Raw genomic sequence first — 12,883 nt, 5'->3', positions numbered from 1 at the left:
CAGGCAAATATCATGTCTTATGCTTTTTCTGTATCCCATTGCTTAATAATAATAATAATAATAATCATAGTAATAGATATTCTAGGTTAAGAATTATTCCCTCCTTGTTTACTATCTTTAGTAGTTCTGAAATGTGATAGTCGATTTTTCTATAATGCTTACTATGAGAGCAATTGATTATTGGAATGAAAATAGAAAAATTCACAAGTATTGAATATAAGCTTAAAAATAGGGCTTCACACCCAGAGCTTTTGAATAATATTTCTGGAGCTGAGTGCATAAACTCCTGTGTCTGATTGCTTAGAATAAAGGCCCAGAGAACTTTCAAGGGGTAGGAAGCTAGCATTTGTTTTGTGCCTACTCCGAGGTGGGCCCTGGGTGAGTCACACATCTTATTTAAGCCTCACAAACATATTTGTGATGAAGTGAGGGAACTGTCCTAGTTGAATTATCAAGTTTCTTACAATTTTAAGATTCTCTGAAATTATGCATTTAAATTCGTAGAGAGTTATTTCTTGTTCTTCTGTGTTTAAAAACCTGGGTTGATGGGAAGATAAGATGGCCAGGTAGCATTTATCCCAAATGAGGCATGATAGGTCGCCTTTAGCAACTTGATACACTTATCTAACAATGGTCTCAATTTCTGATAGGTAAGAAAGAAGAATTTTCACCAGGAATGGTGTTACACTGAGCCATCTGGGGAGAAGGAATCTTTTTTTCTCCTTGCAGTCATATTAAGACAGCCTCACATTCACCTTTTGTATTGTAGAACTGCAAAGGTCTTCAGAAGAAAGGCTTATGGGGAAGAAATGTTCTACCCTGAAGAAGTGTTCTAAGTGCACCAATGTGTTGCAGAAAGAGAAGGGCCTTGTTTAGTTCTAAAAATAGTAATGAGTTAACAGTTATGCTGTCAACAACAAGTCAGTGATAAATTAGTGAAGACCATCTCTCTTGTTTTCTCATTATGAGTCTCTTAATCACATTATCACTAAATAAAATTGAATTAACAGTTAAATTTTTTATTAAAGCATTGAAGTTAGATTTTTTTTTTTTTTTTTACAAAAGTCGAACTTTTGTAAAATGATCCATGGTATACAAAGTGTTTTTATATCTATAAAATAGCTATGCATTTAATTCTGTAAAATAGCCACCATATTCATCACATAGATGAGGCATCAGAGTTTCCTTGGTATCATATAAAAATCATTACCCTTAACTTAAAGAATGTAAATTTTAAAACAGTCAGAGAAGAGATCCGTCTGTTTCTGTGACATGAAGACATTGGCAAGACTATTTAAGAAGGTTAGGAAGTGATGAAAATTTGCTCATGCAAAGAGATCCTGAGAAGATTAATAGCAAGCAGGGCCAAATTACCCATTAGGTGTAGTAGGCATAGTACTTAGAGTCCATGATACTTTCAGGGCCCCATGAGAATATTTTAATTTCTTTTAAAATTTGTAGAAAAAAAACGAATATACCATAATGAATTCAGCCTGTATCTATATATATTTTATACCAACTCAGTCATCAAATACAATTTATATATATAAACATTTTCAGAAGCATTTTTAAAAAATATTTTATCTATTTGAGAGAGAGAGAGAGCATGTGTGCACATGAGCTGTGGGGGCGGAGGAGGGGCAGATGGAGAGAGAGAAGCAGACTCCCTGCTGAGCACCCGGCTCAAAGCAGGGCTCAATGCAGAGCTCAATGTGGTGCTCAATCCCAGGACCCTGGGATCATGACTTGAACTGAAGTTAGATGCTTAACCAACTGAGCCACCCAGGCGTCCCTCAAATGCATTTTCTTTTTTTTTTTTTTTTAAATTTTTAAAATTTATTTATGATAGTCACACAGAGAGAGAGGGGGAGAGAGAGAGAGAGAGAGAGAGAGAGAGAGAGAGGCAGAGACGCAGGCAGAGGGAGAAGCAGGCTCCATGCACCGGGAGCCCGATGTGGGATTCGATCCCGGGTCTCCAGGATCGCGCCCTGGGCCAAAGGCAGGCGCTAGACCGCTGCGCCACCCAGGGATCCCTCAAATGCATTTTCTAATTGAGGAAGGGGCTCATGAAGGTAGAAGGTGCCTAGGACCCATGAAAATCATAATGTTGCCCTGATAGTGAGACCCTAACAGAACTATCTCTGGTTGCATTGGGCATTCTCCATTGAGTTCAGATTTCAGAATGTTGATGCATGATTGAGAAGAAGGAAACAAAAGCAACTCTCAGGATGCTCATGTTCCACATGAGTGAGTCTTGCAATAAAAGTGATTTTTCAAATTATGTATTAAGTATAAAGGCAGGCAATAAAAGTGATTTTTCAAATTATGTATTAAGTATAAAGAAGATCAAGGGGGAGACAGGACCCTCACTTGAAAGTTGCTTGCTAACAAAGAGAAAGTGGTTGTGATGGACCGGTCATCACCCACTGTGTCCAGCCAGAGTTGGTTTGATGTTCATTCATTTGTTTACTCATCCATCCCAGTTGCCTTATTTAAAGAGCCTTATCCCATACTGCAAGACCTCATGTGACCCACAGTCAAATGGACCATGTCTGGACATCTGATCTATGAGTAGCAAGCCCACAAGCTTGCCAACAACGTTGCACTTGTGTGATGTGCCCTGGGGATTGAGCCAATCATATCCTCTGTCTCGTGTCTTTGAGCTAAAAGGCACTGAAGGCACTTCCTGCACAATAATGAAACAGGAACAAAGAGACAGAGGAAATAACTGAATCCCATTAGGGGGAGGACTACAAGGCTGCTCCCTGGACAGCTGCTGAGCTCTCCAGAGCTACCTCAGCTCCTAAGCCTGTGTTTAGCTCCAGTTCCCCGCAGGTTCTATCAGTGCTGTTCACATCTTGGAGTCTCAAGTAAACCCCTTTTCTTTAGCTGAATTTCCTGTGCCTGTTTCTTGCAAACAGTCTTGATGGGGATGGATTAGTTCATGTTTTGCTCCTATCTGCTATATCAGGAGGGATTTCCCTATAGCCTGTAAAAGATAGCATAAATAGTACTGTGAGGAGATGTCACCTTCCTTCATATAAAATCCAGGACCTCCAATGGAAGGAGAATCACCTGATGAACTTAAGACCAAAGAGCAAAGAGCTGTATCTCGTAGATTGCTTTCTACTATAGGTAACAAAACCCAACTTAAAAAAGGCTTAAACTCTGCGTGTGTGCGTGTGTGTGTGTGTGTGTGCAAGCGTGCACGCGCGCGCTGGGGGTGATGGAGTTAGAGGGGTGGAAATACAATAAGATAGTGTCATTCCTTTTACTCAAGCCTTTCTGCTTCCTCTCTGATCTTATCTCCTATCTTTCAGCCTTACTTACTGCAAATAATTTCCAACCCTATTTTCTTCCTGGATTAGGGAACCATAGCTTATAGTGGGTGTTATACCAAATGTTTCTTTCCCACCAGGGCTCTGAAGAACACAAATGCAGAGATGATAAAACAAGACTGAATATCAACTTGATTACTTTTATATGATCGCAAGTGCTACTAGAATGTAGTATTCTATTATGCTAGAGTTGACAACATGAGAGCCCTCTGCTTTTGAACAAAGTTGCCCTGCATGTCCTAGGATGAAAAATGTTAGTAGTTTTGCTCTTTTATATCCTCTACAATTCTCAACTTGAAGCCTGGAATTTACACTGCATGTGAGAAAAGGCCAATTATCAACATTATACCCACCATTGAGAAGAACCAGAGACAGCAGGAGTATAAGGGCAAGAATATGTCCCCTAAGGGCAGAGGTGATCACTAAGCAAAACCTGCATCCTAGTTTCAATATCTGAACTGTCTTCTACTGGTCTTAGAAAAGCTCTTCCAGCACACCAAAACTGGATTATTTCTAGTCCAAATCTCTGTTTGCCCCTTTTTTCTAAAATTTGGGGGGGCGGGTAAAAGAATACCCCCAAAATATTGCTGCAGCAGCACTCTGATTCCCAACATCCACACAACTTAGAACAAACAAGCAGAGCCTTCCCACTGAACTTTCTGCCTGGGGCAGTCTCCCCCAGAGACCCCAAAGAGTCTCTCACGTCTTCAGATCTCTGCTCAGTTATTGCCTTAACAAGGCCTATTCTTATAAAATTGTGATTTGTCATTAATCAATATCCCTTACTGTCCTTTTAAAAACCATTAAAACAACATCACCCTCTGCATATATATATATTATTTATTATATTTACTGTTTATTATATATATTCCTCCATAAGAATGTAAACTTGAAGGCAGGAATCTTTATTTTGCTCACTGATGTATCTCAAATGTCTAGAACAGTGTTTGAGGATGAGCGAATGAATAATAGTGAGTGAAAGAATGAATGGATAGAACTTAATACCAAACGATATATACTGAGGCAGTCTCCCAACTAAGACCCATTTCCCTTAATTAACAACCCACCATTTTTTTTGCCAACATTCTGAATTAACATTTTTTGTTTAACTTAATAGATGAAAAATGGTATGTCATTGTTTGAATGTGTATTCCTTAAATAATACTGTTTGTTTACTATGTTTACTAGCTAGTAAAATCCATCTTTTATTTTATTTATTTATTTTTAAAGATTTTATTTATTTATTCATGAAAGGCACAGAGAGAAAGTAGAGACATAGGCAGAGGGAGAAGCAAGCTCCCTGCATGGAGCCCGATATGGGACTCAATCCCGAAAACCCGGGATCGTGCCCTGAGCCGAAGGCAGATGCTCAACCACTGAGCCACCCAGGTGTCCCCAAATCCATCTTTTATGTACTATCTGTTTTAGATAATGCCATTTATTGGAATGCTTACATTCCATCTATTATGTATATTCGGTAATAACATTAGTTACTGTTTATTGAGTACTGTGTGCCTATGTTCTTAACTACTATACTATATGCTATGTACCATTCCATCTACAGCTAAAATTCTATTCAGCTACATATAAATAATATACAATTAAACTAGCATATATATACCATACACAGATAATAATCATAGCTAACTACTTTCTTATTTTACTATAAGAATTTACTATAAGGATCATAACAATTTTTCAAGATAGATAATTATTACTACTTTCATTGTATTGAAGAAATAAGGGTCAGAGAAGTTAAGTAACTTGTGCAAGGTTACACAGCTAGTAACTTAGTTTGAATTGATCATTGGTGCTCTAATTCACTAGTAGTAACAGCTATGCTATATATTCTCTTTGGTATATGATGTCTTGTGTCATGTGGCTCTGGAGCTGAATAGGCTTTTAGTAGATATTTTAAATGATAGAATCTAAAAATTATCCTTAAGCCTATTAATCCTGGTGCAATACATTGCTGATACCCTACAGAATAATTTTTTAGGCATTTTATTCTTAACAATCATGTCTGCAATCACCACCTCACTTTTAAAATTGAATCCTATTAGTAGTCTTGATTTTTAACTAGTTATTATTGGCCTTTAGGTGATGTTAATTAATATAATATTTATCTTACTAGGGAGCTGAATGAGAATTATTGCTGCTTAAAAACAAGAACATATGTACTCTTGAATTTGGGGAATTTTAAAATTATGTTTTGGTAGCATTCAGAATACATTTGCAGAATGTATTCCTTGTTAGCTTGGTCATCTTTCCTAAGTATGGCATTTCAGTTTTGCCTGTTGTGTCAAACATACTGTAATTTTGTTTGAGAAATTTGTCTTGGTAGATTGTTTTATGCTGAAATAAAAGAGTAGCTTTTCCTCAAAGTTTTCTTTAGGGTTTCATTATGTTGACTTTGAATATTTATGTTTTTTGTTGAATCATCTATGATTCTGAAGAATAATACTAAAGGAAACTGATTTTTTTAAAAAAATGTTATTTCTTCCTGTCGCTTTTAGGGACACTGGATAGATGTTTTACTAATATGGTCTAAAAAAAAAATTCTGATGAGCAAAATATCATGCAAAATTCTCCTCCATAAGCTATCAATATCATTTAAAAAATAGTTTTGACCGTTTTTGTAAAACAGGAAAGCTATTAAAAACTGCTAATAAAAAATAGGTGCTTATTTTTGTGCTAATACTAATTACTGATAATGCATGCTTATGTTTGTCACTCATTACATGGCACTGTACCAATCAGTGTGTGACTGAGACTCGAGCACTTACATATGTAAATTAACCATTAGATTTTTTTTTTCTTTTTTACTTAAGTGAGTCATAATGGAAAGCAACTCTAGGTCATAAAAAATCTTTTCTCTTTAATGCTAATGAAATGTCTCCCCTCTCTATATTAGCAGACTACCCTTATTGGTAATCTGTAGCCTTCTCTTTTGTTCCTGGTGGTAATGAAATGCTGGATGCTGAAAAAGCCCACTCTCCAAGAATGTGTGGCCAATTGTCTTCTGTTCACTTATACTGTAAAATTACTGTTCCCCAGCAAAGCTGAACAAGTGCAGGGACAAGATCAAAAGAGTACACATTGGCACCCGGCTACCCCAAGTGACTCCTGCTTTATTAATTAGCCATAGCTTCTCCAAGTTAATTTACTCTGATAGAGCAAAAGCATTTTGTAATACAAAAACAACAATTTATGACCCAACCACAAGTCTTTATTTTTTGCTTTTCTTTAACTCCCAGTTTAAACTTTGCACTGTGTTATATAAGCTGAAGATTTCTTCATGTCTCTAAACCATAGGACGCAAAAGCTATTTTTAATTTTTTTTCAAAAACATTAGTGAGATAGTCAATGGCTATTTTTATTTTCCAAAATTGGGCAACTTTTAATTGCAATCATTCTCTTTGAAAGTCAGTGTATTGGGAACCCAATTTAAAAGTGCACTTGCTTCTAAAATTTGCAAGCTTGTTTGTTCTCTCATCAGAAATGCCACTGGTGTTTAAGCATTTGAAAAGGGCCTTCTCTGTGAGTATTTTTGCGGAAGCAAAATTGGACAGTGATCCTAAGCTCCAAATTAAATAATATCACTTTCCTAAATAATTAAATAGTCCGACTTTCCTTTTCATTTTAATCACCACTTCATAAGTTCCCGAAGTCTTTTTAATTTAAGGAATCTTCAGTAGTTTTCTAGTTAATGTTTTAAAGTTATAGCCTGAGACAGTAAAAGAAAGATCTGCACGTCCCTATTTCCTGGTTTTGTTTTTTTGTTCAGGTGGGAAAGAAATAATAAAACTTTGGCATAAAACATCAGCTGAAAAGAGAAAAGAGATGTAGACCTGTATAGGTTGGGTGGTGGTTTGTTGTGTTACAACCACTTAGTTGGTAACTTTCAGTATTTTGATCTAATTTGAAAGAATTCCTCCGGTTTTTAAGCTCTAACATAGTTGAAAAATAACAATGTGATATTTATTGTGTGATATATTTTGTGAATATAAAACAAATTTTATTAAATTTTCTAAAATACTATTAAAGATCAAAATGTTTTTACATAAGTATCTAAAACCCATATTATCATATTTATAAGGGAAGGTACAGTGATTAATATCTACCTTCACTATACATTTGTTTTTGAATTCAACTCCCTCCCTCCTTAATTCCTCTATTTCTTTGTGATTTTTAAAGAGCTTTTTAAGAAGTTATTAAGCTTACTTGTTAATTGTGGATTTTAAAAAATTTTAGAAAAGATAGTTGTATGTATCTCTATAACTTGGATGGAATGGTTTTATCTATATTATGCATTTCTGCTTTTGTCAGAAGTAATATTTTAAAGAACTGCACGAACCATTCTTGTAAGATATTTCTTTTCTTCTTTTTTTTTTTCCTAATGGAAGGAATATTTGTGTTTGCGAAGGTTAGCAGAGGCTGGCTGTGCTGGAAGTGACTGCAGTGCCTTTTGATTATTCATGGACAGTAATAGAAGGCACTTAAAAAGAACAATGAAATTGCTTATTTTTGTGATGGGCCATCTGTTGAATTGTTTTGTGCAACAATTGCACAATAGTATCTATGTCATATCATTCTATTTTCAACAGCAGCTGATTATGTCTCACTGGCTATTTGTCCTTATTTCTAAAGTGCCATAACCATTTAAAGTCACCTTTTCAGGGACCTTTGCCAGAAAGGTATTAGAAATATCAATCAGCTCGTTTATTATTCTTTTTTCTTCTTTTTTTTTTTTCTCTTCTCTTTTTTTGGGGGGTGTGGTTGGTGTGCGGGGTCTGTGATAGGAGTAGGAGGAGGGATTTGGTCATGTTAGCTCTAATTAATTAGACTTCCTAAATGTTTAGGACAATTATCTGTGCTTTCCACCTGTAGTTTATAAAAGAAGTTAACATCGAACCATTTGATAATTTGTGTAGAAATGATAGGCTTGCAAAAAAGAGTCAAGTTTAAAAGACTACCATACAGTCTTTCATGATTTTAATTATCTACTCTTTTCTTCATGATGATAATTAGAATTTTTCTCTTGGAATTCACTTCCATCCTTAAAAAAAAAAAAAAAAAAAAAACAGAGAGAGAGAGATAAGCCATTAGCAAATTTGTTAGAGCAGAAGTGAAATTAAAATAAAACAAATGTGTTGTTGTCCATAGGTCACTGACATTGCTGATGCCATGATTCTGAAACAGCTTTTTGAAAATCTGTTCAAAAATGGGGTCGTCGTTGTGGCAACATCCAACAGGCCACCGGAAGGTAAAAACAAACATTGTGTTAGTCTCATCCAATTAGGTGGAAACTAACAAGCTTTGAAAAATCTATAGTTTTTATACTCATCTTATTGTGTTAATAAATATGATAACTTTGCATATGATTAATTTTATAACAGACAATCTAAAAGTCAGTTGATATTTGTATTTGAAAAATGTTTATATTCTTAAGGTAAATCCATGTGATCTCCTGTGTTTGATGAACTTGCTGTTTTTCTCTAAGTATTTGATATATCATATGTTCATATCAAAAAATGATGCTGGCAGGCCAGGTCTGAGGGAGGACCCAAAAGGGGTCCTGTAGGACCAGCCAAGAGGGTCCTTAGCTTTGTTCAGGATGGAAATTAAATATAAGTCAACAGGAAGTGAGAGCAGAGTTTACTGAAGATATAGAGAGAGCAGATACAGACAGAGTGACTGAAAAAGTTGGAAAGGAAAAGAGCATGAGTTCGTCTTTGTTCAGGGTCTGAGATTTTTTATTAAGGACCATGGCATAGTGTATGTGTCCTTTCAGGCATCAAGGAACCGGTTAGAATGAAGATGAGGCCCAGGTATTATTTTTTGGAGCTAGGGGGTCCTGGTGTTGAGATGTCTAGCTTTGGTGGTCTGGAATATGCACATGACAGCTTTATCTAGTCATTGTCACCTGGTCCTTCCTTAGATGTTATTTATTCTGAAGAAATCATTAACTTTGTGTCCCTTAGAAGGAGGACATACACTATTTGCATTCTGTGGCATGTGTAAAGTGGAGTCGGGGAGCAGGTCCTAGCTAAAACAGAAGCAGGAAAAGGAGCAAAAAGCGGATTTTTATGGAATTCTTTAGTTTCTTTCTCTCAGAAACACAAGCCTTTTAAATTACTTTTTAGAGGCCATAAAAGAAACAGTGAAATGAAGACAAAAAACTCCTAATTGAATCTTTGACTTAAATCTTGCCTGCATATGTAGTTTCTAATCCTTAATTTATCTCTAAAGAAGCACTGGTGGCTTATTACTTAAGAATTAAAATGCAAGTAATATTTAGATAAAAACAAGTTTAAAATGTTACATCTCTCAGCCTGTAATGTGGTCAACTGAAGGCTGAAGGAACCAAAACTAATGTTTTATAAATTCTTAATGTTAATATCTTTCTACTCTGGAATGGTCTTCCAGCAGTTCTCTGCATGGCTAAGTCCTTACCTTTTTGAGGTCTTTACTCAAAAGTTATTTTGCTAATGAAGCCTAGACTTACCTTTTTTTTTTTTTAAAGATTTTATTTATTTATTCATGAGAGACAGAGAGAGAGAGAGAGAGAGAGAGAGAGAGGCAGAGACAGGCAGAGGGAGAAGCAGGCTCCATTCAGGGAGCCTGATGTGGGACTCGATCCCGGGTCTCCAGGATCACGCCCTGGGCTGAAGTCGGCGCTAAACCAGTGAGCCACCCAGGCTGCCCACCTTTCTTTTTGAATCTGCAACACCCCCCCTTTTTTTTCCTGGCACTGCTTCTTTTCTTTTCTCTTCTCTTTTCTTTTCTTTTCTTTCTTTTTTTCTTTTCTTTTCTTTTTTCTTCTTTCTTTTCTTTCTTTTTTTCTTTTCTTTTCTTTTCTTTCTTTTCTTCCTTTCCTTTTCTTTCTTTCTTTCTTTCTTTCTTTCTTTCTTTCTTTCTTTCTTTCTTTCTTTCTTTCATGTATGGACTTACTATATAATTTATTTATTTCCTATATGGTTTTTTTCTCTCTCCTCTTCTAGGGTGTAAAATATTTGTGAGGGTAGCGTCTTTTATGTCTTCTGTTCACAGATAAATTCTAAGCACCCCAAACAGTGCCTAGAACGTGGATGGATCCTCAGTAGTCTTAGAATGAATATTGAACGAATGCATGTTTTTAAAAGCTCTCTATGGTTGCAATACTGAGAATAGATCATAGGGTTGAGATTTCAAGGTTGGAAGTAAGGAGACCATTTATAAGAGCATTGCTGCAAACCTGAGGGGAAATGATGGGGCAGTGAAGGTAGTGAGAGGAGTCAGATTCTGGATATATTTTGTAAGCAAAGCCAAAAAGGACTTACTAATGGAGTGAATATAGGATATTAAAAAAAAAAAGAGATAAGGATCAAGAAGTTTTGGCTTGAGCAATTAGTAGGATGAAGTTACTATTTCCTGAGATGGGGAAGACTATAGAAGCTGATTTGGGTAAGAAGGTGGAAGGAGGGGTTTCTCTAATGATGAGGCGGATGCATATAAGAGTTTGGATTTCAGTGGAAAGGTTTGGACTGGAGATAAAAATTTGGGAGTCATTGGTACTAAAGGAAGTTGGTAAGAGCATCCTGTGAAGGAAGAGGAGAACCAAGAGAGTGCCAAGAGAGGAAAAAGAAAGTGTAGAAAGGAATGCATGGTCACCCTTGTTAAATGCTGCTAAGAGGTGAAGATGAGGTTGGGAATTGACTATTGGCATTAGTGACTTGGAGTTTATTAATAATGAACCTGAAAAGAGCAATGTAATAGTATGAGTTGTTTTTTTTTTTAATAAGCCATGTCACTGGATAAGTTACATTGAATTTGCAGTCTGTTATCACCTAGATCTTACTTTGTGAGCCACTGTCAAACTAGCTCTGTCTCATTCTATTTTTGTGTAGTTGATTTCTTTTTTCTTCCTATTACATTTCAACTTATTAGTCTATCTACATGGTTCTATTTTATGATTTATGTTTGATTATATTTGATTTACATTTGTATCTTTTTGAAGTATCATTCTAACAAGTTATTTTTAGCTATCCCTACTAACTATGACATTTATAAAATGGCAATCATGCCTTTATATTTTCAGTCACTCATTAATTAAAATGTGTAAATAGGATAGGACCAAGTTTAGACCCCTGTCTAATAGTATACCACAGGAATTCTTATTTTAGGGAGACATCAATTACTTAATACTTTTTTAAAAAATTATTTATTTTAGAAAGAGTGCAAGTGGAGGAGGGGACAGAGGGAGAGAACCTAAGGAGACTCCCTGCTGAGCATGGAGCCCGACTTGGAGCTCCATCCCATGACCCTGAGACCATGACCTCAGCTAAAACCAAGAATCTGATGTTTAACAGACTGAGCCATCCAGGCACTGCAATTACTTAATATTTTGAATCCAGTTATTCAAACAAGTGCAGTTACATCTAATCTGTTATAGTATAAGACAGTTATGAATGGTTCTGTCAGATGCACTTATTAAAATTTATATAATGTTATAGATAGCATTCTTGTGACTTACCAGGGTGGCAACCCAATGAGACAAGGCAGTGAGTTCTTTCATATTATATCATTTATCAAGACTCTGCTTCAGCTGACTGTTGAGTTAACAGTGTCATCAGTATTCTTTTTTTTTTTTTTAAGATTTTATTTATTTGAGAGACAGAGAGAGTGACAGAGAGCAGGAGTGAGGAAGAGAGGGAGAAGCAGGCTCCTTGCTCAGTGGGAGGGGCTTGATCTCAGGACTCTGGGATCATGACCTGAGCCTAAGGCAGATGCTTAACTGAGCCATCCAGGCGCCCCATCATCAGTATTATCTTTAGACATTTAGTGACAAGGTGTGCTCATAAATAGCAAAGTGCTAGAACAAGCTTGGAACATCCCCCCTCCCCCATAATGACTACTGAAAAAAAATTGCTGTTGGTTCTGGTAAACTGAGGAAGGATAGTTACAAGGAAAGGTTAATGAACATTCTGGAGCTAATAGCTTTGTGTGTTTTTTTTTTTAAGACTTTATTTATTTATTCATGAGAGACAGAGGGGGGGGCGGGGCGGGCAGGCTCCCTGCAGGGAGCCTGATGGGGGACTCCATCCCAGGACCCTGGGATCACGCCCTGAGCTGAAGGCAGACTCTCAACCACTGAACCACTCAGGTGTCCCTGGAGCTAATAGCTTTGTAGGAGTGAGTTACAGGCTCACCAAGGTGGCACATAGAAATTTGAGGTGGAGTACCACTTTTCCAGAGAAGACTGAAAATTCAAGATGTAGAATTGCAAAAGTTGGGCATTAGCCACAAACTTGAATCCTTTCTTTAAATATAAACCATAGACAGATGCCTAGGTGGCTCAGTGATTGAGCATCTGCTTTTGGCTCAGGGTATAATCCCAGGTCCAGGGATCAAGTCCCACATCAGACTCCCCTCGAGGGGCCTGCTTCTCCCTCTGCCTATATCTCTGCCTCTCTCTGCGTCTCTCATGAATAAATAAATAAAATCTTTAAAAATATATGAACCATAGAGAGGATACTGTTATACATTTGTCTTTTTTTGGCCAT

At 36.5% G+C, this 12,883-nt stretch overlaps 1 protein-coding gene across 5 annotated transcripts in view; it reads left to right on the top strand.

The window, feature by feature from the left end:
• The window catches only part of AFG1L (AFG1 like ATPase), a 202,605-nt gene that overhangs the window by 73,292 nt on the left and 116,430 nt on the right, over window positions 1–12,883 (top strand). For all 5 annotated transcript variants that reach the window (XR_013382891.1, XR_013382892.1, XM_077902863.1 and 2 more), the window contains exon 6: window positions 8,505–8,604. Coding sequence is in view for 3 of the 5 variants with exons in the window: in XM_077902863.1 (XP_077758989.1) it covers window positions 8,505–8,604 (100 nt within the window). In the remaining 2 variants the exon portion in view is untranslated. The remainder of the gene's footprint in view (window positions 1–8,504; window positions 8,605–12,883) is intronic.

Source organism: Canis aureus, chromosome 7 (genome assembly GCF_053574225.1).
Source record: "Canis aureus isolate CA01 chromosome 7, VMU_Caureus_v.1.0, whole genome shotgun sequence".
Lineage (NCBI taxonomy): Eukaryota > Metazoa > Chordata > Mammalia > Carnivora > Canidae > Canis > Canis aureus.
Note: the sequence above shows the minus strand (reverse complement) of the source record. Positions and strands in the feature narration are given on the sequence as shown.